The sequence below is a fragment of the Haemaphysalis longicornis genome, unplaced genomic scaffold (assembly GCF_048455015.1).
Source record: "Haemaphysalis longicornis isolate Haplotype H1 unplaced genomic scaffold, Haemaphysalis longicornis Haplotype H1 scaffold_3, whole genome shotgun sequence".
NCBI classification, from domain to species: domain Eukaryota; kingdom Metazoa; phylum Arthropoda; class Arachnida; order Ixodida; family Ixodidae; genus Haemaphysalis; species Haemaphysalis longicornis.
In genome coordinates, this window is record NW_027526335.1 from 118,893,966 (window position 1) to 118,915,418 (window position 21,453).

At 46.2% G+C, this 21,453-nt stretch overlaps 1 protein-coding gene across 2 annotated transcripts in view; it reads right to left on the minus strand.

The window, feature by feature from the left end:
- Positions 1 to 1,642: 1,642 nt before the first annotated feature.
- LOC144175044 (retinaldehyde-binding protein 1-like) overlaps positions 1,643 to 21,453 on the minus strand; it is a 29,507-nt gene continuing 9,696 nt past the window's right edge. Inside the window, exons 2-6 of one of the 2 annotated variants that reach the window (XM_077704081.1) lie at positions 16,589 to 16,732; positions 8,644 to 8,895; positions 7,256 to 7,449; positions 5,594 to 5,704; positions 1,643 to 1,951 (exon numbers count right to left, since the gene is read on the minus strand). In XM_077704081.1, the coding sequence (XP_077560207.1) occupies positions 1,709 to 1,951; positions 5,594 to 5,704; positions 7,256 to 7,449; positions 8,644 to 8,895; positions 16,589 to 16,703 (915 nt within the window). In that variant the 5' untranslated portion in view covers positions 16,704 to 16,732 and the 3' untranslated portion in view covers positions 1,643 to 1,708. Of the gene's footprint in view, positions 1,952 to 5,593; positions 5,705 to 7,255; positions 7,450 to 8,643; positions 8,896 to 16,588; positions 16,789 to 21,453 lie in introns of both variants that reach the window. The other variant, XM_077704080.1, reaches the window with a different exon arrangement.

Consider the following 21,453-nt stretch of genomic DNA (forward strand, 5'->3'; position numbering starts at 1 on the left):
GCTCTGAACAACCGAAAGGATGTGTTGGCAATCCTCAAATACGCCAGCTCCTGTGCTCATCTGTCGAAGTAATGCGTTTGCACCGTGATAGAGCTGTCTTCACTCAACGACAGTAGACTCTAAGAAAGGAATCCGACATGGCCAGGCATCACAAAGCAAACTTAGCACGTACCAGAAAAAGTATTTTGGTGATTCCGTTATTTTGCCGCTATATGGGGGTCGCATACACCATCCGCTTTCCTCGCCAAAAGAGTGAATAAATAAAAAAAGCCAGCTACATAGTAAACACCGACAAATACATACTGCAGAAACAAAAGAATTACATCGCCATAGCGAATCTGCCAGCTCGGGCTAAGTGCCAAAGCCTTGGGAAAGTTTGCGCTATACTTGTCGGCCGAGCTAAGCAAGATTTTCTCACTGATCCTTACCTGGGCGGACTCCCACCTTGAATGGCCGATCCCGTCGAGTTGTTGCTTTATGTGGATGTGTAGCGAAAGCAGCGATCTTTCTCGTGGTGGTTCATATGCCATTGCCAAGGGAAGAGTGCCAAGAAATTGACTGGGAACTTTCGGAGCCGTCTTGAAGGAGTGACATCACCAATGTTGAAGTCACTGGTGGTGATTTGGTACGTAATCTGCGTTCAGGCACCACCCGAAAAGGTAGCACAAGCTGGCCAATTTCATTAACCTGCAATTAACTGTATGAACTGGCGTTTGTATGGCAAAGGTGGACTGCGAAAGGTAACTTCTCAGGCAGTCAAGACAAAAAATGGGTCAAAGGTAGGCAGTATAAAAGAACGTACACATATTTGTGATCTCTGTGAATAGGCGATCGCCCTCCTGGGCGCGCGGGAATAAATGTGTGGGCTCAAGTTCGTGCCTTGCACCCCCTCTTGTTGGAGCAGTCGGCAGTGCTGCCCCAACCAAGAAAGTCTTGCTACACCCCCAGTTCCAGAGCGCGAACACCACCTGAAATGGCGCGTTTCTTCTTTACACCGAAACATCTTATGTACCTAAATTACGCTGTCGGCATTGGCTCAAAGCGGTGTAGAGCACCAACATTTGAGTCCCGCGGGAGGGAAAGGAAAACCTGGTTGATCAGTTTTAATGCGGCTCAGTTCCGTTGCCCCTTTTACCAACGTCTTGGAAGTATCTTTAGATGCGGATGAAGCAAATGGATACAGCTGGCACAGTGCGCGATGTCTCTGTCGTGCCGTTTCCGGTTACCGATAGAAGTATTCGATTCATCAAGGGCTTGGGTTGTCGAAGACCGATTACAAGCGAACGCGTTGTCGCAGGAGTATCTGGTCAATGTGGGGGCGCCCGAGCTAAAAAGCCGTTTCTTGAGCGATGATGTCTTGTTTCTTGTTTTTTATCCAGACCATTTTTGTCTGTGTGTTTTTTATTTATGTGATGTACCCCATGTGTGTACCGACCATACAAACTTCACTTGAGACTTGTTTGAACCATGTGACTTAACGAATAAACGATTAACTTTGATTCACCAGTCTACCTCAGTGACGCTGCCTCTCTCTTCTCACTTTTATGTTATGCACAAAGTTTTGTAGGGCACGTTGGTGCATTTTTAGTGAAATCCCGGGCTTCACTCAGGTAGACGCGAACACAGGGTGAGACAAGACAAACTTTCTTGGTGTTAGTTTACTGCAATGCTCTTTGTATTTCATTGATATCAAAAATTGAAAAAGCTGTTACATACGGGTCACTTCACAACTCTTCTTCTCGTCAATCGCGACTAGACTGGAGATGGAATTCGTGTCTGGATTGCGATAACCGCAACGGTTCAGGTCCTCGAAAAACTTCGTCTTGCTCTCCAGCTCCCTCTTTATTTCGTCGTAGTCGTATCTTTCGAGGCTGCCTCCATGCTCTTCAGGAATTAGGTCATCAGGAAGAAGCTCCCGCATCTTCTCTGCGTCGTTTCCTAATAAATGGGTCTGAAAGTGCCACGCAAAACAGATTGCTTCAAGTATAGTTTCACGGAACTCCGGAGAAGGAAAAGGTTGGGGAAGTGTGGAATACATTTTGAACCTTCACTAATCTCCTTTCTGTGCACCTTTCGTTTACCAGAGGGAAATTTATACTGGTATGTATTTCGAGGTTGCTGGTTACACACGTACTGTTACCAAGATTTCAGGATCCACTCTCGTCGATTCACAGATTCTTCACGTAGCAGACGTGCACGTTTCTGTTATTTGTGTTTCCCGTCAACTATGTTACGTGTTTGGCTCGTATTTGCCCGTATAGTATTACACAGATTGTTCTCAGGCTGATTCGACGGTTCTGGTAAAAGCTGTGCACAAAGGATGAAGCGCAGGGGTGGCATGTTTCCCTCCAGAGAAGCCACTACAGGTGAGAATGAGCGCACCACGCTTTACAGAGGGTACGGAATTTCCAAATATTAAACCCACCTAATATATGGTCGGTGTATATTCAGGGAGTCTAACTTACTACAAAGTGAAATATTGCGCCCAGGCATTAGCCAACAATAAGGACCAGAAATAGTCTAGGCGAGCATAGAAAACAGCGTGTCATCGACAATGACAGTTGCGGTGAAAAGAACGCTGTGAATCAGCCTATTGAATGTAAAAAATACGGTACTTCCGCATTGCCTTAGGAACCGCGTGCGTCCTCGTGAAAACTTATTAGCAGAAAAGTAATGTATAGCCAACTAGCCCATACCGAAGCCTTACTTATTAGCAGGATTAAGCTTCGCCTGCAAAGTGTAACACTATAGCCAAGCAGGAGCATACGTGATTCCGCAATAAGCAAAATGACAAACATTGCCCGTAGACGACTGTGGTAAACCGACGGTTATTTTCTCGTCTGCATCCAGTTTCCGTTGTTTTTTCATCAGCCACTATAACTAGAAAAAGAGGGCGTTAGTGAACCGCAGCCCATATCGTAATTAGGAAATGTGGAACACTAATTTTTGACACGTTGCTCTCATAGGTCAAAAATGGCTTTAGGTTTGGACGAATTGGTATTTTGTGTTGTACGTTCACTTGCACAAAAAAGAGGAGGATAGAGAGAGAACACACCACACAAAGGGCACCGTTGAACTGATTTTATCATGAAGATAGCACGCTTTTTATCCGCTCCTACGCAAACATACGTCAAAAAAGGACACAAATTGTAAATTAATACAATTTTTCCTCTGTATGGGCCTTACTACACTTTTCGGGCAGGTGTCCTCACTTTTTATATTGTTATGTCAATGCCTCAGCTTGTCTCAGAAAATACGATAGTTTTTCATTGAATGACAGGCAGAGCGCGCGAAAACAACAGTCACCAGCAAGTGTGATGTCGTCTGCGACTGTGATCTCTCGCGTTGCCGGGTTCCTGCTCTTGGCTCTGATGCAACACTTTTCAAACAAGGGTGAGCACTTGCAGTCACGACAGTGAATGGCCAAATGACCTTTTTGATGTTGCATTTCGCAGAAAATTGGCGTACTCGCTAGGCATCTGGCATGCTAGTCAAGCATATGGGAAGGGCAGAGTTTGTATCGATGTATACATATTTTCAATTTTTATTTGCGTATGTGCGTAGGAACTGTTATAAAAATCTGGTGGATCCCTCTTTCATGGGAACCGGTAAAACACGAAAGTAAAATGCTATTTCACAGGAGCAGTTGAATGTTTACTGTGCATCGATATGAACGTGCACATTCTTTTTATATTTCGTCGGTATGGCACCGTTATACACGTACATCAACGTTATACACTGGATTTTACGCGCCGGAGCACTGCGAAAATCCGACTGAAACCACACGCGCTTGCATACCATCCCTGTGAACGAAACCAAACGGGTTGTCAGCAAATCGTTTGGTGAAGACACTTTCTGCAGCAGCGAAAGGAAGCAGCGGACCGTGTCAGCGGACCCTGTCATGAGCGCGACCTTCGCAAGTCGGCTTCCCCGAAGCTCCCGCGGAGCGTCCACCGTACACGTAGGCGCTGGCACCGAGGCGACAACTGTCGGCGCTCAATAGCGTCATGATGCACTACTTTACTTCGCCTCTCCTAGACGGCAGCACCATAAGACGCGTTGATCCTCCTATTTACGCGTCTGTTCATAGCTCAGATAGAAGAGAGTTTTGTACCTCCCGTTGCGGCGAAAAGACTTCGCGGCTCGAATCCCGGTGCAGCCGCGTCAATTGAAGTTTTTATGGCGATGTCATTTCCGTGACGGATATGACGACAATGAGATCTTGGTAGACCCCACTAGTAGACACTTTCGCGTTCAGGAGCCTGATATCTTCATAATAAAGTCAGTTTAGTGCTGCGGTTTGCGTCGTCTTTTCCCTCCTCTCTTGCTCTTTTACCGAGAGCAAACGTAAACGAAGAATTACGATGTTCTGGTCATATATTTGCACCTCCATGTTTGTAAAACAACGGAGACAGTCTCTTGCTTCGCAGCCGGCCATCATATTCTCCATAAATCTATTTCATGGCTTCGACAAGACGGCGACTGTTCTTCCCACGGCATTCGGGGCAGGCTCCTTGCCTTTCGATTTTACCGGAGATGCCAAAAGGCGAGTTTGGACACGAGGAAACAATTACTGATTGTTACCAGCCAGAAAAACAATGCAGTTATCTCTTTGTGTATAGATGCAATAGCGTGTGCTCTGTAAGCACTACAAACAAGAATAGGTATACAAACATTGTCCTTGCACATCGAACCTCAAACTAGTGAGATACTCGGCTTTCGCAATTTAGGTATGACACGTGTGTCACTTCGTACATAAAAAAACTATCGATTAGCTCAATAAAATTTCGTAAACAACGACTCATGACCATTTATTTTCTTTCAGCGAACCTAATAAAAGCTTCCCTGAGATTACTTCGAACAGGGAGAAGATAATGTTGCGCGGTGGCAAGGCAGTCGAGAGGGGGCATGAGCGATGGGGCCATGATTTATTCGGAGGCCATGACCGCAGGAGCGCCAGGTTTATGCCACACTCGGTTCGTAGCCTTCTTCGAGGTAGGGTTATCTTGTGTAACACGCTCCTCCCCGCTGCATTGCGCCGCGTAACCATACCTAGCAATCGCGTATGATGGGAGCAAGGATTGCTGGAGGTCACACACGGAACGTCGTAAGCCTTACAGCCAGCGACCATCATCTCATAGTTACAGTTTTATCCACTCAATTTCCTCTCCGGAGCAGCAAATCTAGTATTACTTGATCACGGTCTCCTTTGAACGGCTTGGCTTATTGCTAGGACAGAAACGCGGAAGCGGAAGGTTTGTTTGGGAACAAAACCTGGCTCTGGGTTAAATAGTTCTTGCAGTATTCGCTTTCTTGCGTCCTTCAGCCTTTTTATGAACACCTTTCAATATTTTGCGTCTGCTTTAGTATATCACGTGTTAGCGAAAGCATTCCTTACGAACATTAACATACTTGTTTTGGCCATCACTGCAGTTGGTGCGAAACCCGTGTTTTCAAAAAAAGTGTTGGGATTTTCTGTGAAATGCTCTTTGAGTTATTGCATGGCGGCCAAACTCTATACGTTCGTTTAGGCACCTAAGCGACCCACCCGACTACAATATGACCAAATGGTGAATGAAAAGAAGTGGCTTACCCTTTGGAGTAGTTTAGCCTTCATGAAGAGTTTCGCAATTGAGAAGATGGCATCAAATACAGGCGGGTTATTAATTATGTAAACTGCCTTGATTCGCATCGGGAAACAGTCCTGAAATTGTTCAACACAGTTAACGATCAGCGAGGTCACTCCTGTGGAACGGCAGGGAAAGTGCGTCAGGTCATGATTTCGTTACACATTTGCACAATGTTTTAGTTGCGAGTACGATCATACAAATTTGTAAACTTGCCCAATTCGCAAGTTGATTACAGACGACACGATGCAACGAATGGTAGTTTTTTGAGGGGCCAGATGCCTCGTTTTCTTTATAAAGCAACAGTTAGGCGGGTACCAGAAATGATTTACGGAAGAAAAAGTATGGTGAGTGTTCGGCTATTCGTTGTTGGTGGCTAATTCTTAAATCATAGGCATCTTTTTGTACAACTTTCACATTTGAGGTGTTTCAAGCGCCGAGCACTTGTAGTCTCAAACCTGCTCCGAAATCTTGCCCCGCGAGCGTTCTAGTTGCTCGCTTGCAGCAAAAATGGCCGGGATGAAACCTGCGGGCGTCCCCCAAGGGTCTGTCCTCGGACCCCTTCTGTTTCTAATATATATTAATGATCTACCCATGCATGTATCTTCTCACATCCGCATGTTTGCCGACGATTGTGTTCTATACCGCAAGATTACTAACCCTTCTGATCAAACTGCGCTCCAAAATGACCTTAACCGTGTACAGCAATGGTGCGACCTGTGGTTAATGGAGCTTAATCCCACTAAATGCAAACTCGTTTCTTTTCAACGCCAGCGTAATCCCTTGTATTTTTCTTACGTAATAGCTAACTCGACTCTTGAACAAGTTCAATCCTATGAATACCTAGGCGTCACCTTAACCAGTGATCTTTCATGGCGCACGCATATCACGAACGTCATATCATCAGCAAACCGATCTTTGGGTTTCTTAAAGCGCCATCTGCGTCATGCCCCACTGGACGTCAAACTTCTCGCCTATAAATCTTTAATCCGAACTAAACTAGAATATGCGGCTCCCATATGGAGTCCGCACCAGGTATACTTGATCAATGAATTAGAATCTGTGCAAAACCGCGCCACTAGGTTCATTCATTCCTCATATTCATATGACATAAGCATATCATCCCTTAAACGCGAAACTGGTATTTCAAATCTTTCAGTGCGCCGCCGCATCACCAGCCTTTGTTTGCTACACAAGTTTTTCTACAGCCCTCTTAATCAAGCACCCTACATCGTACCACCGACGCGCATATCTCACCGCACTGCCCACCCGTATCAAATTGCGCGTCCACATGCTCGCACTACTACTTTTTCTGCCTCTTTTTTCCCCCGTGTAGCAGTGGACTGGAATGGCCTTCCCTGTGACGTTCCGGCCATCACGTGTTCATCAACATTTAAAGAGAAGGTCACCACGCACATTTCCATTTGACGACCTGTAAACATTTATCTGTTACCCACCCCTTATGTAATACCCCCTACAGGGGGTCTTTAAGGTATTAAAGTGATGTGATGTGATGATGTGATGACTTTGGGCTGTCAAGCGCAACACGTTAGCAAGTCAGCCAACGCGGCCCGCGGCCGTGCTTCGCAATGCTTCTGGCGCACAATGACCCGAAGATTCTTACTCACCTGGACAAGCTGAATAAGCTTCCTGATGACAGAGGGTGTGTATTGAGCCAAGTGATACACACCTAAACCCTTGAAGTTGTAAACGGCTACGAAACCCTTGATTTGAGCTGCTTCGTCAAGAAGCATCTGTTCCACGTGCACCGCGTCCACTTTGAAGAAATCGTTCATCGAGCATACATTTGTGTTCCACATTCCTGTGAACACGACGAAATGAATTATTTCGGTAGTTAAACATAGCTTGACGCTTGGAATAGGACAGAGTGTTTATGACGGTTTGTATTTTGGAACCAAAATATATGTTTTTAGGGCGCCGCTTCTCACTTGGAATTTTCAGCTTTTAAGCACTGGTTATTTAATAATACGGCGTTTTTTGAGAAACTTTCCAAGCAAGTTTTGAGCTATTGTAGCCCATTTCGTTTTCCCACCGCAAAGGCTAACAGTCCCAAGAGTCGAGATGCTTATCCCGGGACATCGACGTTGGTTCAAAATCTAGGTGTTTTTGATGAAAAGTGGTAACGATCTTTAGAAAAATTTGGAAATGGGAACTAGAAAATACATCAAAGCAATCGGGTGGGCCAGGTGGCCATTTTACATGATAGAATAAAACGCGCGAGAAGGCCAGAACAAACACTAAGGAGGCATTACTCAGAAACACAAAGTGCCGTTTCGTGTCTTTTTTGTGTTGTCCCGTCCTTATTCCGCAGTCTGTCCTATCGTAAATCGGCAGGGGCTGAAGAAATATTTCGATTCACTCTTTAATTTCTCGAAGAGTGGGAAACCTTGCACTCCACTTCTCCCTTTGCAGTCAGCAGGCTCTTAGACGCGTTTGATTGCGTAAGCAATAAACAGTCCATATCCGAGTCGGGGTTGGTACCAGCGTCGGCACCAGAGTCTGTAAGACCACAACAGCGCCAACACCACATGAAATTGATGTGTTTCACAACATTCTGCGTTCCATAGCACGCTCATAAAAGTAAGCAGGGGCAAACGTGGCCGTCGACCACAGCACACCATAGGGGAAGTTAGACAGCGGAAGAAGCACAGCCACGCGAGAGACCAAACAGGCACCGCAATCCACCTGCACCGTCACCTCTACCAATACATGAGTGCTGATCCAGCAGTGGCACAATGTGCGGTACACCGATCGAAGCCGTTTAAAAGCGAAATGTGGAGAGGGGTCACGAAACAGACTGTCTCAAGAAGAAAGATGGCAAAGCTTTTTTGGGCATGTGCGGCAGAAGCGAAGTGTCTCAGGAGCATCATTGCATAACGCATTTGTGTGATGATATACGTGCTTCAAAAACTGCTAAACTACTTTCAAGCCGTCCCCCAAGCATGATGACGCCGCTTTCTGAGAGATCACACAGGCAAGGAAGAGGAACTCTTACCGGCGTTGACCAGGAATACGACCCTTCCTTTTGGGTCTTTTTTGCGTGACACGGTGAACAGTTGGTTTTGGCGACAGGCAACGTCGAAGGGGATGCAATCTGGAGTAAGTCCTTCGAATATATCTGGATTTTCTTTCCGACATGCGAAGTACTTCTTAATGGAATCGTATGCCCTTTCGATATTGTACTTGCGCTGTCGCAGAAACTTCACCAGAAAGGCCTCGTCCGTGGGACAGTCGAGTAGAGGTTCACCTGTTGGATAGCGAAACGAAATATTTTGCTTCCTTCCCGTGATACCTAATCATCTGTAGTTAGTACTTCAGTAATACACCCCAGTACAGAGACCTGACTGCGCACATTCGTTTTCTCGGTGTACACAGGTCCATTTAAGTGTCCCCAGAACTACAAAATCCACCTCACGGTTTGTGAGCAGAAAAAAATTGGGGAAGCTGCCTGCGCAACGCGGACGCGCGAGAAAGCACTTTGAAAGTGTAGCTGCTTTGGTTTCGCTTGACTTACACAAGTAACATCATGTGTCAGGCACCCCCACCGATAGGACATAGGGGAAAGCACATGTGGCTCTGTTGCTTCCCGAAGTTGTTCAATTTGCTAACAGAAATGATACGCAAACACAGAGTAAAACACAAGGTAGACTGCTGAATAGTAGTTAAATCTACGTGAACACGCAGGCCACAGCCACTGCGGCACTTTGATGCCTACTATACTTTTCGTGACTTTATGTGCCCCGTTGTTTGCAACAAAGATCGTGTATATAGCTTCCCGAAGGGAGCAGCGATGGAAGTACCTACACCATTTCGAATTCAACATGCGCCGGAAAGCCACCCGTCGCGCACGTAGAAGGCGCCGCGCCAATGGCAATGGCGTTGTGTAGTCGGCACGTAGCTTGCTATCGGCTTATGTTGCGCACTCCGCATACGCGCACATTGAGAGGACTATGAATATATTACGAGAGTTAGTGTTAAACCTTTGGATGAAAAGCACAACGCTCGAAGTTTGGGCATCTCCATTTGGCCCAGCAATACGTTTGCTGCCCTTCACACTTCCGCCATCTTAGTTCCCCACCAAAAGAAGACAACTGCGCACCGTCCTTTGTGTATTGCAAACCCTTAAATTTACTGAGAGTATTTTTTGTCTCTTGATAACGAGTGAATATTGCGCCGTGCGCAGTTTTCTGTATAGGCAGTGTCGAAGCTACATGACGGCTACATGAAAGGGTACGAAACGTGGCAGTGGGCGAAATGGAAATGCTCACGCGCCGAGCAATGGATTTTTCGTGCGAAGGTTGGATTTGAACCTCGTAATTTATCCGTACTCTGGGTATTCGCCCGTCATCAGCATGCGCTGCTGATACTGACATACACTGGCTCTGTTGTTCGAACTTAACCTACGCCACTGGCTGCAGCGGCAGCTGCAATGGGCACCCGTTACCGAACACGTGCGCGTAATAGAAAAAAAATCATTAATCCTTTCACTCTTCGAAGCAGGACGAGCAGCGAAGATGTGGTTGGTGTCACTCAAATCCACAAATCCATGTACATACTAGCAGCAGTTCGCGAAGCAAAAATATGTTTGTTTGTAATTCCCAATTGACCATACTTCCTACTTCATTAGATGGAAGAAACTTGGAAGTACTGCAGTTTTAGTGTTGCCGACAAATTAGCCGCCGTCGGTTCCCACCCGTAGACGCTGATGTATTGGCACCAGACAGGAATTCTGCAATACCTTTTACAACTGCACTGTGAATTACGCATTTACAAAAACTAGAAGAAACTCGGCGCAATGTTAAACTCGTATCAGCGGGTCGTTGTCATAATATTTGTTCAGGGAAAGTTTTGATTTTACAAGACTCAGGCCATTTTTTGAAGCCACACTCCTTCTGAAGAGAGCCACGTATTGGCACATGCTAGAATTTTTGCAGTTCACAAATCCGCTGCGAAGTAATTATGAGAAGTAAATTAAACTATGTGTAATTAACACGAGATGTAACACAAGAATTTTCGGTGCTCCCAGGGCACCGGCATTTTTCCGCAATCGGTTAGCCGCCGTGTGGGTGCGTCCCCGGGGACCGCTTGAACAGAAACCGCCGCCCTAGCCGCATGTCACTGTTGGCGTTGAAGTCCGTATCTTGCTGCGTGTTCAGGCCTCCAAATGCGGCATTAAAATTGGTAATTACCTTTTTATTTTGCATGTCTGCACGTTGCAGCTTTACCATTCACCAGAGAACGCATTCAAGGCGAGTGAGAACTGTATGCGAAGTTTGCCCATGCTGTAGACGGATCGTGAATGCAGCGTGCCGCGAATTATCCTCCTCAAAATCACGGCATTTGAGGCTCTACTTTGCTGTGCGAGGCTGTCTGCGGTCCAGTTATACACATTGGTTTTTTCAGTCAGTCGCTTTTTAAGTGCAGAGCAGTTTAGGGGCTCGCATTGCAGTCGTAGCTTGCTGTAACGGCCGATGTCAAACGACTGCCGAAATCAGGGGGTGTCGCGAGACAACGGACCCAAGTGGAGCGAGGCGTTACGTCGTAGGGCGTCCCGCAGAGGCTTAGAAAACGAAGCGGTTTGAATAGTCGTAACCGTTGGAAACTCTAAAAAAGCTGGCGCTTCTCATGCACCTCCCCGTTGTTTAACGCAAAAGAAACAGCAGGTACATTTGAAGCGAAATGTATGTAATTTGCTGGCAGCACCCGCGTTCATTTAGTTCGGAGCGCTCGTTGGGTATGTTTGTGCTAAAGTAAGCAAAAAAAGTGGCAGTGCAACGCCTGAACGAGTGAGAGGAAAAGTAAGAACAATAAGACCAGAACTCCCGCTGTCGCTGTTTCAGGCAGCGGGCACGTAAGCCGGGTAGTTCCGCGAAAGGTCAGGAAAAGTCGTGAACCTCTCAGTCTAACAACGACGATGGTTGAAGGCGAATGCTTCTCGTGAGGAATTCCTTGGTTCTCGTCCGCGTTTAGACTTCGACATGTGGAGCTGTGACTTCGACTCGCCAGCAATTTGGACTTTTAATCGCAGCGGCATTGTCTATAACCCTTTCCCATCTTATTTCGGCAGAAGGAAGCTTCGCGTTCAACCATCGTCGTCGTCACACGGAGGGGTGGATCATTTATCGCCACAGAAAGTTGGCTTTTCTGTAGGGTATTCAAAACGGAGTTTGGTCTTTGACTGCCCGACGATTTGGACTTGGCAACCTTTTCACTGGATCTCTTAATACAATTAACTTCTCATTTAAAAGATAAACTTACTGGCGTTATCGGAGCCTTTATCGGGTCATTGCATGATCACAAAACGAGTAAAATTATCTCTGTTTGATAACGCCATGTTTTCTATGCAAACAAACTTCTTGCGGGGCATCAGATGATCGTAAACCCTTCATACCGAAGAAATATGATGAATCCACAGAAGAAGCTACTTTAGGGTATACTAGGTTTTTTAGCCCTTTTATGCCAACTCTCTGCCCACCCGCTTTCCGCTATACTGGGCGAGGGGCGGAGCTACCTGCTTGCTACACAAGCAGGGAGCTCATTAGCCTGTGCTTATACGAGGCTCGGCAGCCACGTTTTCTTGCTTTTTCATTTCACTTTATTGGCATCGCAAAGACGTGAACGCACAACACAGGTTTACTTCACTGAAAAGATTGCTGTCTCTGTAGAAAAGCACGCGAATTTTCCCACAGCTTTCGAACAATTATTGTAGTCACCACCCCTCGTTGCTAGTAGATTATTCTCCTCCGATTATTACGTCACAGGTGCTCGTTTGTGCGCTTGGAGGCTGCTCCAAAATGCTATCGCCAACCAAACTTCATGATTGTGCTACTCATAATAGCTCCAATATTGCACTTCATATAGTCCGCTAATATCGTAACTTAAAGTATAGCCCCTAGTAGCCCTATTTTTTGCTCTTGCCCTATTACGTCACCCCTAGACGTCGCGTAGAGTGAAGTTTACAGGCTTGTACATATTTCTCGTCGTTTTTGTGGGGAAACAACGTCATTTGTACTGAAAGGCACCGACCTCATTACCTAAGGCTGTATTTCCCACAAAAAAAGTTCGTATTGTCTTCACGGACCTTTAAAAAGCTTTTATAACTGTTGGCCACGACCTAAAGGGACACTGAAGTGAATTTGTCGAGGTCCCGTTTTTGCTTGCACTGCGTAGACTGGCTCAAATTACCACACTTTTCATTGTTTATCCGGTTGATAAGACGTTAATTATTTTATAAACCGGGAAAGAAAAAAAACTACCATGCGCGGTCTGTGGCGGCCGCACCAACTAAAGCTGTGACGTCGCGAAGAGACGGCAGCGTGATTGGACGATGTCCGAGGTAAGCATTCAAACAAGTTTCGGTTTCGGTTCTGTAAAACAACATGTTTGACATCCGACGGCATCGTTGGATGGGCCTTCTCGATATCTCAGTAATCGCCGTACCGCCCTTCTACCATATTTTCGGCTGTAAAATGCCTGAGATAAGCCTCCCAGGACGGCTTGGAATCGTAGAAATCACTAGCCGAGGCCTACGCAGTGGATGACGCCCTCCGCGTCACCGCTGACGCTCAAATGCCATGCGCTTTTCCCTCATATTCGGAGCTTGCTTCACTCATGCCTGTATCGTAAAAAGCGTGTTCGCACCAGGCCAAGGGTGTGCTGATTCAGGCCTATGCCCACTGCCCGCAAGCAGCAGCACGCTAACGAGAACTCGCTAGAGCGTCAGTGGCAGTCTGCGCGCGTTCTGCAAACTCGCTCGTGGAACAGTGAACGTTACGGACCAAAAATGGTGAACTCAGTTTAGAAAACAACGGCCGAAAACAAAAAATCAACTGGCAAAAAAAACAAAAAACGATGGAACCTCGGGGATTCGAACTTGCGACCTGCAAAACGGTTACCTTGCGCCTTAGACCACTCGGTCACAGGCCTTTTTTTCTTTTTTTTTCTTTAATGCATGGAAATGTTAGAAAACTTCAAAAGACGAGACACTTAACACACAATTTAAGCACTAACAGACAGTCGAACAAAGATCAAAACTCAGGCAAGCAAACGCACGCATCCAAAAGAGGCAGCCACTCTGGTGGATAACTCTGCGCAGCATAAACGCTCCGCACCAACGCCGCCTGTTCCCGAAAAATGCACTTGGTCGGCCTAGGGGGTTCCGCATGCCGATCAGTCATACGGCACTTCCACAAGCTAAACAATCCTAGGAGAACGAAAACGTCATATGGCACCCGATTAACATCTTCAAATGGCAGGAAGCGAATGGTGTACGGGGTGATGTCGATGTCCTTTTTTAGTGTCCGCTGCAAAACGTCCCAGAAGAACACAGCGTCCCGGCACAACACAAAACAATGATCAATTGTCTCTGGTTGATTACAGAGGCGACAATTGTCCGACCAAGGAATAGCCATTCCTTTTTCGCGCAGCCATGTCTTAACTGGGAGTGTGGAAGAATGAAGCTTGAAGAAAAATGTTTTTGCATTTGGCGGGATACACATGCTCATTACGCGTTTTAAAACATTGCTTTTCTGGTGGCCTAAGTAAGGCTGGCGATAAACAGGCACCGGGAATAGACTTTCAATAAGAGTGTTCGTCATAGTTTTCCTTGACATGCTGAACAGATATTCCAAGGAAAACCGCGCGGTAAGAAAGTTAAATGACTCCACGACCTCTTTGAGAAATCCCCATGGAGGCTTCGTATTGACCTCGCCCGTACATACAAGCAAAAAAGGCAAATGGAAACTTATGCGCTGCTGAAGTACAGTCAGTAAAAGTGGGTGATCAACCAATTTGTAGAAGAAAAAACGAGACACAAGTTGGTGCACAAACAAATGCATGAGCCCAACACCCCCTGCCTTTAAAGGAAGAAACAAGTTGTCCCTGCGCATAGGTTCCCATTGAGAGCCCCACACAAATGTTGCAAAAACTCTATGTAGGGCCTGAACTTTTGCTCGCGCACAGTGAAGCACTTGAAGCACATAAAGGAGCTTTGTGGCAAGGAAGACGTTACACACTCTTGCATGTGCAAACACAAAGAGGCCTCGCCCATTCCATGCCTGCGATGCGCGCCTAACTTGCGTGAGCGCTGATGACCAATGAGGCCCTGTGTTCCGTATTTGATGTAACGGCACGCCGAGGTACTGAAGTGGGGCGCTATCCCAAATAATACCAGCGAATGTAGATGGTTTTGTTCCCCATTGTCCGATCCAAAATCCCTTAGTTTTTTCCATATTAACGTCCGCTCCAGACACATCGCAGAACTGCTTAGTCACTGTAAGGGCTTCCTGGACACTCCTTTTGTCAGCACAAAAATACGCTATATCATCTGCATAAGCAAGCACCTTAACTTTTGGCGCCTTCAATTTGTAATTAGTAGTTTAGTGGGATCCCACCAAACTTGCGGTATTCGGGGTAGGAGTATTCACACAAATATTCATATCGCTCGTTCTGTCTTGGAGTGCGTGTCCGATTCGGTAGATCAGATGGCCCTAATACAAATTGACCTTGCAAAAGCTTTTGATCGGGTTTCTCATGATTTCTTATTCGCACTTCTGGCAGCAGTCAACTTAGGTGATGTGTTATATAAGGGCATCAAGCTGTGCTATGATCGGTGCAGTACACAGCTTATCGTCAATGGTATTCTGTCTGAGCCGATTGCGATCAAGTCGTCTGTCAGACAAGGTTGCCCCCTGTCACCATTGCTGTTTGCATTGTACCTCGAGCCTCTTTGTCTCAGCATTCAGCAGAGTCAGAGAGTAAAAGGTTTTTGCTTACAATCACTCGGCCACAGGCCAGCTCGCCCGAGGTTGGATATATAAGGTATATAATGTATAACCAGTTTACACTTTTATTTAGCCTTATCATTTGAAGTACTTTAGGTGACTATTTTTCGTATAGCGCCCGTGCAGTAAGCGTCCCCCAAACTTCCACAATATCTCACGTCTAGCAACTGCATTTCTTGGACGGAAAAGCGTTCGCAGATGTGCGGTCGTGCAGCTGACCGCTGTGCTTGTTCACCCAGCGCAAAAAAGTGCTTCCTGCTCCCTAGTTTTGCGCTGTACAGTAAAAGTTCCAGTTGATTTTATTTTCTTAGTACGAATATTGACTTCCTTGACTCTTCTCCCGCCTTCAAGTGGCCTTAGATTTTCCTACTAGCGTAAAGTCAGCGAAGCGTCGCATGTGCCCTTGTGCAGCGCTTGTGTGAGGCGACCTTGACTCGACTTGGAGCTAGATACAGTGTACAAACTAACAAAGTAAAGAAAGGCACATTCTTTCATTAACAAACGTGCGGTGGACCCGTCGGCGGCCGGCGGTCTAAACGCTGTGCCGACTGACTCGATCGGAAGGTCGGCGAACCGTGCAGTAGCGCAGCCAATTGCCAGCTCGTCTCCTCGTGACGTCACACGAAAACGCCACAAAAAATGGGCGAGTGCGCAGAGAGGAGGACAGCATTTTCGAATTTCTTTTTCTACTAAATAATTTCGCGTAACCGCGCTCAGAGTGGTCGAAACATGGCCTATGGACTCCGGACTACAATTTGCGCTAGTAATCCCGCAATGTTTACAAATCACTTCAGTGGCCCTTTAAGTATCAGAGATGTTGGTGTGCTTAGTTCACATAACGTGCGCGCGCCGGTACGCAATCACACGCGACAATTTCACGGCTTGCGCGTTATTCGCATTTTTTGTGTTTGCAAGCATTGATTAACTTTAAATTAAAATTAACTGATAAATAAAAAAATTGGAAATAGCAAAATGCTGATAAATTTTTATGAGTAGTTTTCATGTCTACAAACGATTTTAACGTTTTTGGTACCTTAGCTTAAAAACTCGATTTCGAAAAACCTCCATTACAAATATAATGATGCAGTCTTTGCAAGTTCAGCTGTACAGATCTGCTTCCTTTTCAGCGCTATCCCGGCGTTCCTTGCGTGCTCTTACCTGAAAGCAGTTCCCGTAGTCGTTTTACTGCTTGCTGCTTGACCTCAGGTGTCTCTCCAAGCTCTAATCTTGCCACCTCCTCCAACTCCTTCGACATGGAGCCAGCAGTGCTCATAGCAGTATTTCAACCCTTCACGCCAGACGCTGAAAATGTGTATTGTTTTTCTGTAATTCCTGACCTTGCCAGAAAGCCAACTTTTCTGCAGGGAGAAAGAAAACACAACTGTCACTGTTAAACGCAGAACAGTTGCGTGCCAACAGGAAGGAGGGAGGGAGAAAGGGGGAACGATGACACTTTAAAAGTGGTCAGCAAACAAGAAACAAATGTTTGGGTAATCTAGACGCGTCCGTCTGGTGCCAAGCGCTGGCGCCGCACCGGTGCTGCGACCTTGCCCAACGATGAAATGTGTTGAACTCGTTAATTATGCATGTCTGTACAAATTCACGGGGTCACATGGTTGGTCCATTTTGCACATTTTTAAGGGGAAAGCCCGAGATACTAATGTTGGTTGTAGAGTATTCGTTACAAAAAGGGGTAAAGTACCCAGCATCCCACAAGAAATCGGAGCGTAGGGCGCAAGCCGGAGATTGCGCGCTTGAAAATAAAACAGCACTGCGGGAGGCAGGTAGGAGGAAGCCTCTTAAAAGGGGCAAGCCACATTGCGTAGGGAAATCAGAAGAACCGCACTGAAAGAGGGTTACCCGCTGCCCCACGTGTAATACCAGCCCCCTTGAGAGGTAAAAATACCCACGGGTGCGGACTACAAGCTCCTGGCGATGGATAGTAAGCGGAACAAGTTCCGGAGGGAGGTGTGCAGTGGTGCTCGTAAAGTAGTAACAGCAGCGGCAGCGGACTTCAACAGAAAGTTTGACAACAAGTTAACAGAAGGTCCAACTAGGCATTCGTCTGGACATTACTAGGAAGTTGTAAGCATCCATGTTAGTTTTGATCGTATTTTGTTTTTAGGGTGCTTCGTTTATATTAATTCTGTTTTGTGAGGGCTCAGCAGAAGATACAAATGTTTAATTTCGTAATTATGGTGCCTGATTTCGTTAGTTCCTTAGTTTGTTTACGTTTCGTGCAATAACTTCAACCAAATATTGCCTTTGCGCTTGTGTAAACAATATTTATCATTATATTCAGAATATGCAATATTGTTGAAGGGCACGGCGTGCCACAGTTGATCGATTATAATTATTTACTCCTATTACAGTGTTTGTTTTTACTGGAATATTTGTTTTTTAAGAGTGGTGTACAAGATATATAATTTTAAATCGGTTCATTAGTTTCGTACTTTCTATTGTTTTTTGTATTTTTTGGACGTTTTAAAATTTCCGCTACTTTAATTACGCTGTGATTCTTTTTCGCGGAAATCATGGGCGTTACCTGATTGGGTCGTTTTCAAAATTTTAGTTACGTTTTTGCTCTTTCTACAATTCCTTCATTGAAGGAGTACTGACAGCAAATGTTCGTGTTATATTTTCTTCGCTGTTAAGGGTGCCTCCCAGGCCGCTAATAATACAATGACCCATAAGATGGTCGATCGGCGCGTAAATAATTATTTACAGCCTCGTTTATTTGTTTCAGTTTCAGTTTCGAGAAAACGAACACCAAGGCTTCCGCCATGACAGGGAAGAACTCGTGCAATCACCGTTTTTGTCGCATCAGACACGCTCTGTACGCCAGCGCGAGCTTCCAGACCGGCTGCGGTCGCCACCGATTCCACGCGACCGGGAAGCATCAGGTTAGTCCCAAAACCGTGAAGTGGTATACACGACAGCGCAGCACGCGCCAACCGCAAAAAGCTCGTCCGCCACGTTACGGTGGCAGTCACGGCGGCAGTTTGGTGCCAGGAGGAGCAGATGGCGGCATTCTGATGCCGATTGCGACAGGATATTCGTTCTGAGCTTTCTCGTGCGCCCAAAGATTAAAATGGATTAAAATTGTGTTATACTGAATGGTTTTTGTTGAAGCATGCTGGGAGATATCTCCATATACAAGGAAGTGTTTTATATAGTTATCTCTGCTGTAAAGTTACGTGTCAGTACTCGTTTTAAAAGCCTTAAAGGGACCATGAAGAAAAATACAAGTTTGTTTTATTCGAAAGATTTCGCGTTTTATAGTGTCCCCAGCGCTTCTACGGGAGGAAACGCTGCAGTATTCACTGAAAAATTAATCAATTTAGGTAAAACGTTTCATTCTCCAGCCAAAAGCGTGTGTTTTCGTGACGTCAGCCATCAAGTCCCCATGGCGGGTATTTAAACGAACTTCTAGTGCGTCGTTAGGCTCTGCAGCCTTGATTACCGTCGGCCCTGCCAGATCGCGCTACCATATGGAGCCGCGGACCGTTATTCGTCGTCGCTTCTCTTGACCGTATTTGCATCGGGCTTGTTTTTGACACGGTAGAAAGTAACCGTTTCGTGAAACATGGGGTATGCTTGACAAACAGGGCCACGTAGGACACCGTCACTTACGCCAATCTGCCTGTTTCGTGTGAGACATCTCCGAAGCAGCGGACTGCTCTGCAGCTAAAACATGCGTGGTGCGCCCACTACCAACAGCAGTGCGCATCGGTACATCTATGTTTACGTGTATTTTCGCAACTTTCATTGTTTACCCAACCATCCTTATGGTTGTAAAAAAAAAATATGCACTACATTTAAGTGCGAATAACTCGTTCGGCAAGCTTATAAGCTATGCCTAATTGTCTTTTGCTTTTTCCGGCCTCAGGCAATCGCGGAGCTGGGCGTATGACATTGTAGGTTCTGCGGCGGGAAATGAGCTCTTGGGTCGCATGACCATTCCCTTTTTTCCGACTTATATACCTTAATTGACCGTAGTGTGCGTTAAATGTGGTGTCAGCATGATTCCAACGAGGCAATCTTTCGAAGGAACTAAACTTGCGTTTTGTCTGCATGGTCCCTTGAAATGCCCCATTCCCCCAAAGACCGTCGCTTTTGTTGTTTAGTTCTTCTAGTTCTTGTCCGGTCAAGAAATAGCCGCTGTTTTCAAAACCAAACAAACGCATCATGGAATTTCAATGCGGTTCTTCACCGTAGCGCTACGCCTGGCAACGGGGAGTGTTAGCTCTCAATACTGAGCTAACACCACACGTCGTCTGCGGTAGAGCAAAAGTTGTTGTTTTGTTCGTCGGGAGTGACCAGGAATCGGGAGCTTAGGGGGGCTAATGTGCCCGTTTGCCAAAATTCATATAACTCTGAAGGAATTCGCGTCGAATGACAAGAAAGCAAGCGTAGTCAGAGGCTACATAGGATGCAGCAGTAAAGGAGTCGAATTCACAGGCCTTCCTTTTTCAAGCACACACGCAGACTTAAGTGAGTTGATCAATTTTTGTGCCTTCGTCTAAGATATTATTGATTTGGATAGTTCGTTTTTATACATATCAGTTTTCTAGTTTTGGTATTGTGTTTGAAATCGTCCTGTTATCTCTATTTACGCCAATACAAGGAATAAATTAAGTTAGCCAACTACGGAAATCAGCGCCAAAGACGGCGGTACATGTCGGGAGCCATGGGTGGTACTCGACATACATGCTACGGGGTGGTTCCAAGGGAACAAACATGCGTGGGAACGCGAATTTTCTCATTTTCCGTGCAGTCCGTTTTCCTGTAGCGTACGTACTTCGCCAAAAATTTGCATAGGTGGGGCGGGTGACGAGCGATTTCCGGCTACTGCTGTTTTTTTCCAACGCCGTTTTTCAAAACAAATTCCGGGAGACCTCAACCGGTTGCCCCCCGCATTCAGCCGATGCACAACAGTGCGGTTGAGGCGTGTAAGAACGGCCACGGCACTTACGCCTAGTACTGCTCACTACTTCTTCGGGCGTGGAAACCCATACAGCTCTCCTAACGGCCAGAAATGTGGCACCGGGGGCCTGTGCAGTGCGCAACACCTCCCGTGGAAATGTCCAGCACTCAGTGTTTCTAGAGAACCCTGCCTACAGACACTTGGCCCGCTACGACCGGCAGACTACGAACTTTGGGTTAATCCACTCGGAGCCGCACCTCAGAAAAAGCACTTGGTTAACACTCTGCTGATTTTCATCAGCCAGCCAGCATTGAGGACTACCGGTTAATTAGGTGTATTTTGCCTCAAATGTACCTACAGTTTTCTTTGCGCTAAACAACGGTGAGATGTATGAGACAAGTGCCAGCGGTTCATGAGTTTCGAACGCTTATGACTATATTACCCGCTTGGCTTTCGAAGCCTCTGGGTTTCGCTGCGACGGCGGAACGGCGTGTTGCTCTGCTTGGGTCCATCGAGCCAGCTACGACGATAAGACGAGCCCCTAAAGTGCCCTGCACTCACAAGAAGTGCCTTATATTCGTAACGACGTTCTGGCTGATACATAAACACCAGCCACAACTGCTACCACTGGAAGCTTGAAACATAAAAAGTGCGATTCCATCCTGGCGGAGGGGCCCGATAAGGCGGTACTTTGGTAAATTCCCCTCCAAACAGAAGAAAACTGGTAGGTTGACTTCCTTGAAATTTTTTATTATCTCGCTCAGCCACGCAGACATGTAAGTGCTTTTTTGATGATATATCTAGCCCGTAAGACTCCAAAAAGCGCCTGCGGTTCACGAGTTTCGAACATTTATGACTATATAAGCCGGTGGGCTTTCGAAGCCTCTGGGTTACGTCGCGACGACAGCCGCTGCGGCGGAACGCCATGTGGCTCTACTTGGGACCAGGGAACGAGCTACGACGACAAGGCGAGCCCCTAAAGTGCTCTTCGTTCAAAAAGTAGTTTTGTGATTTTGCCCAAGACTAATGGTGTACAGTTCGCAGAAAACTGGGCGTTTTTAGAGATATCGCAAACACTCCCTTACCAATTGACATT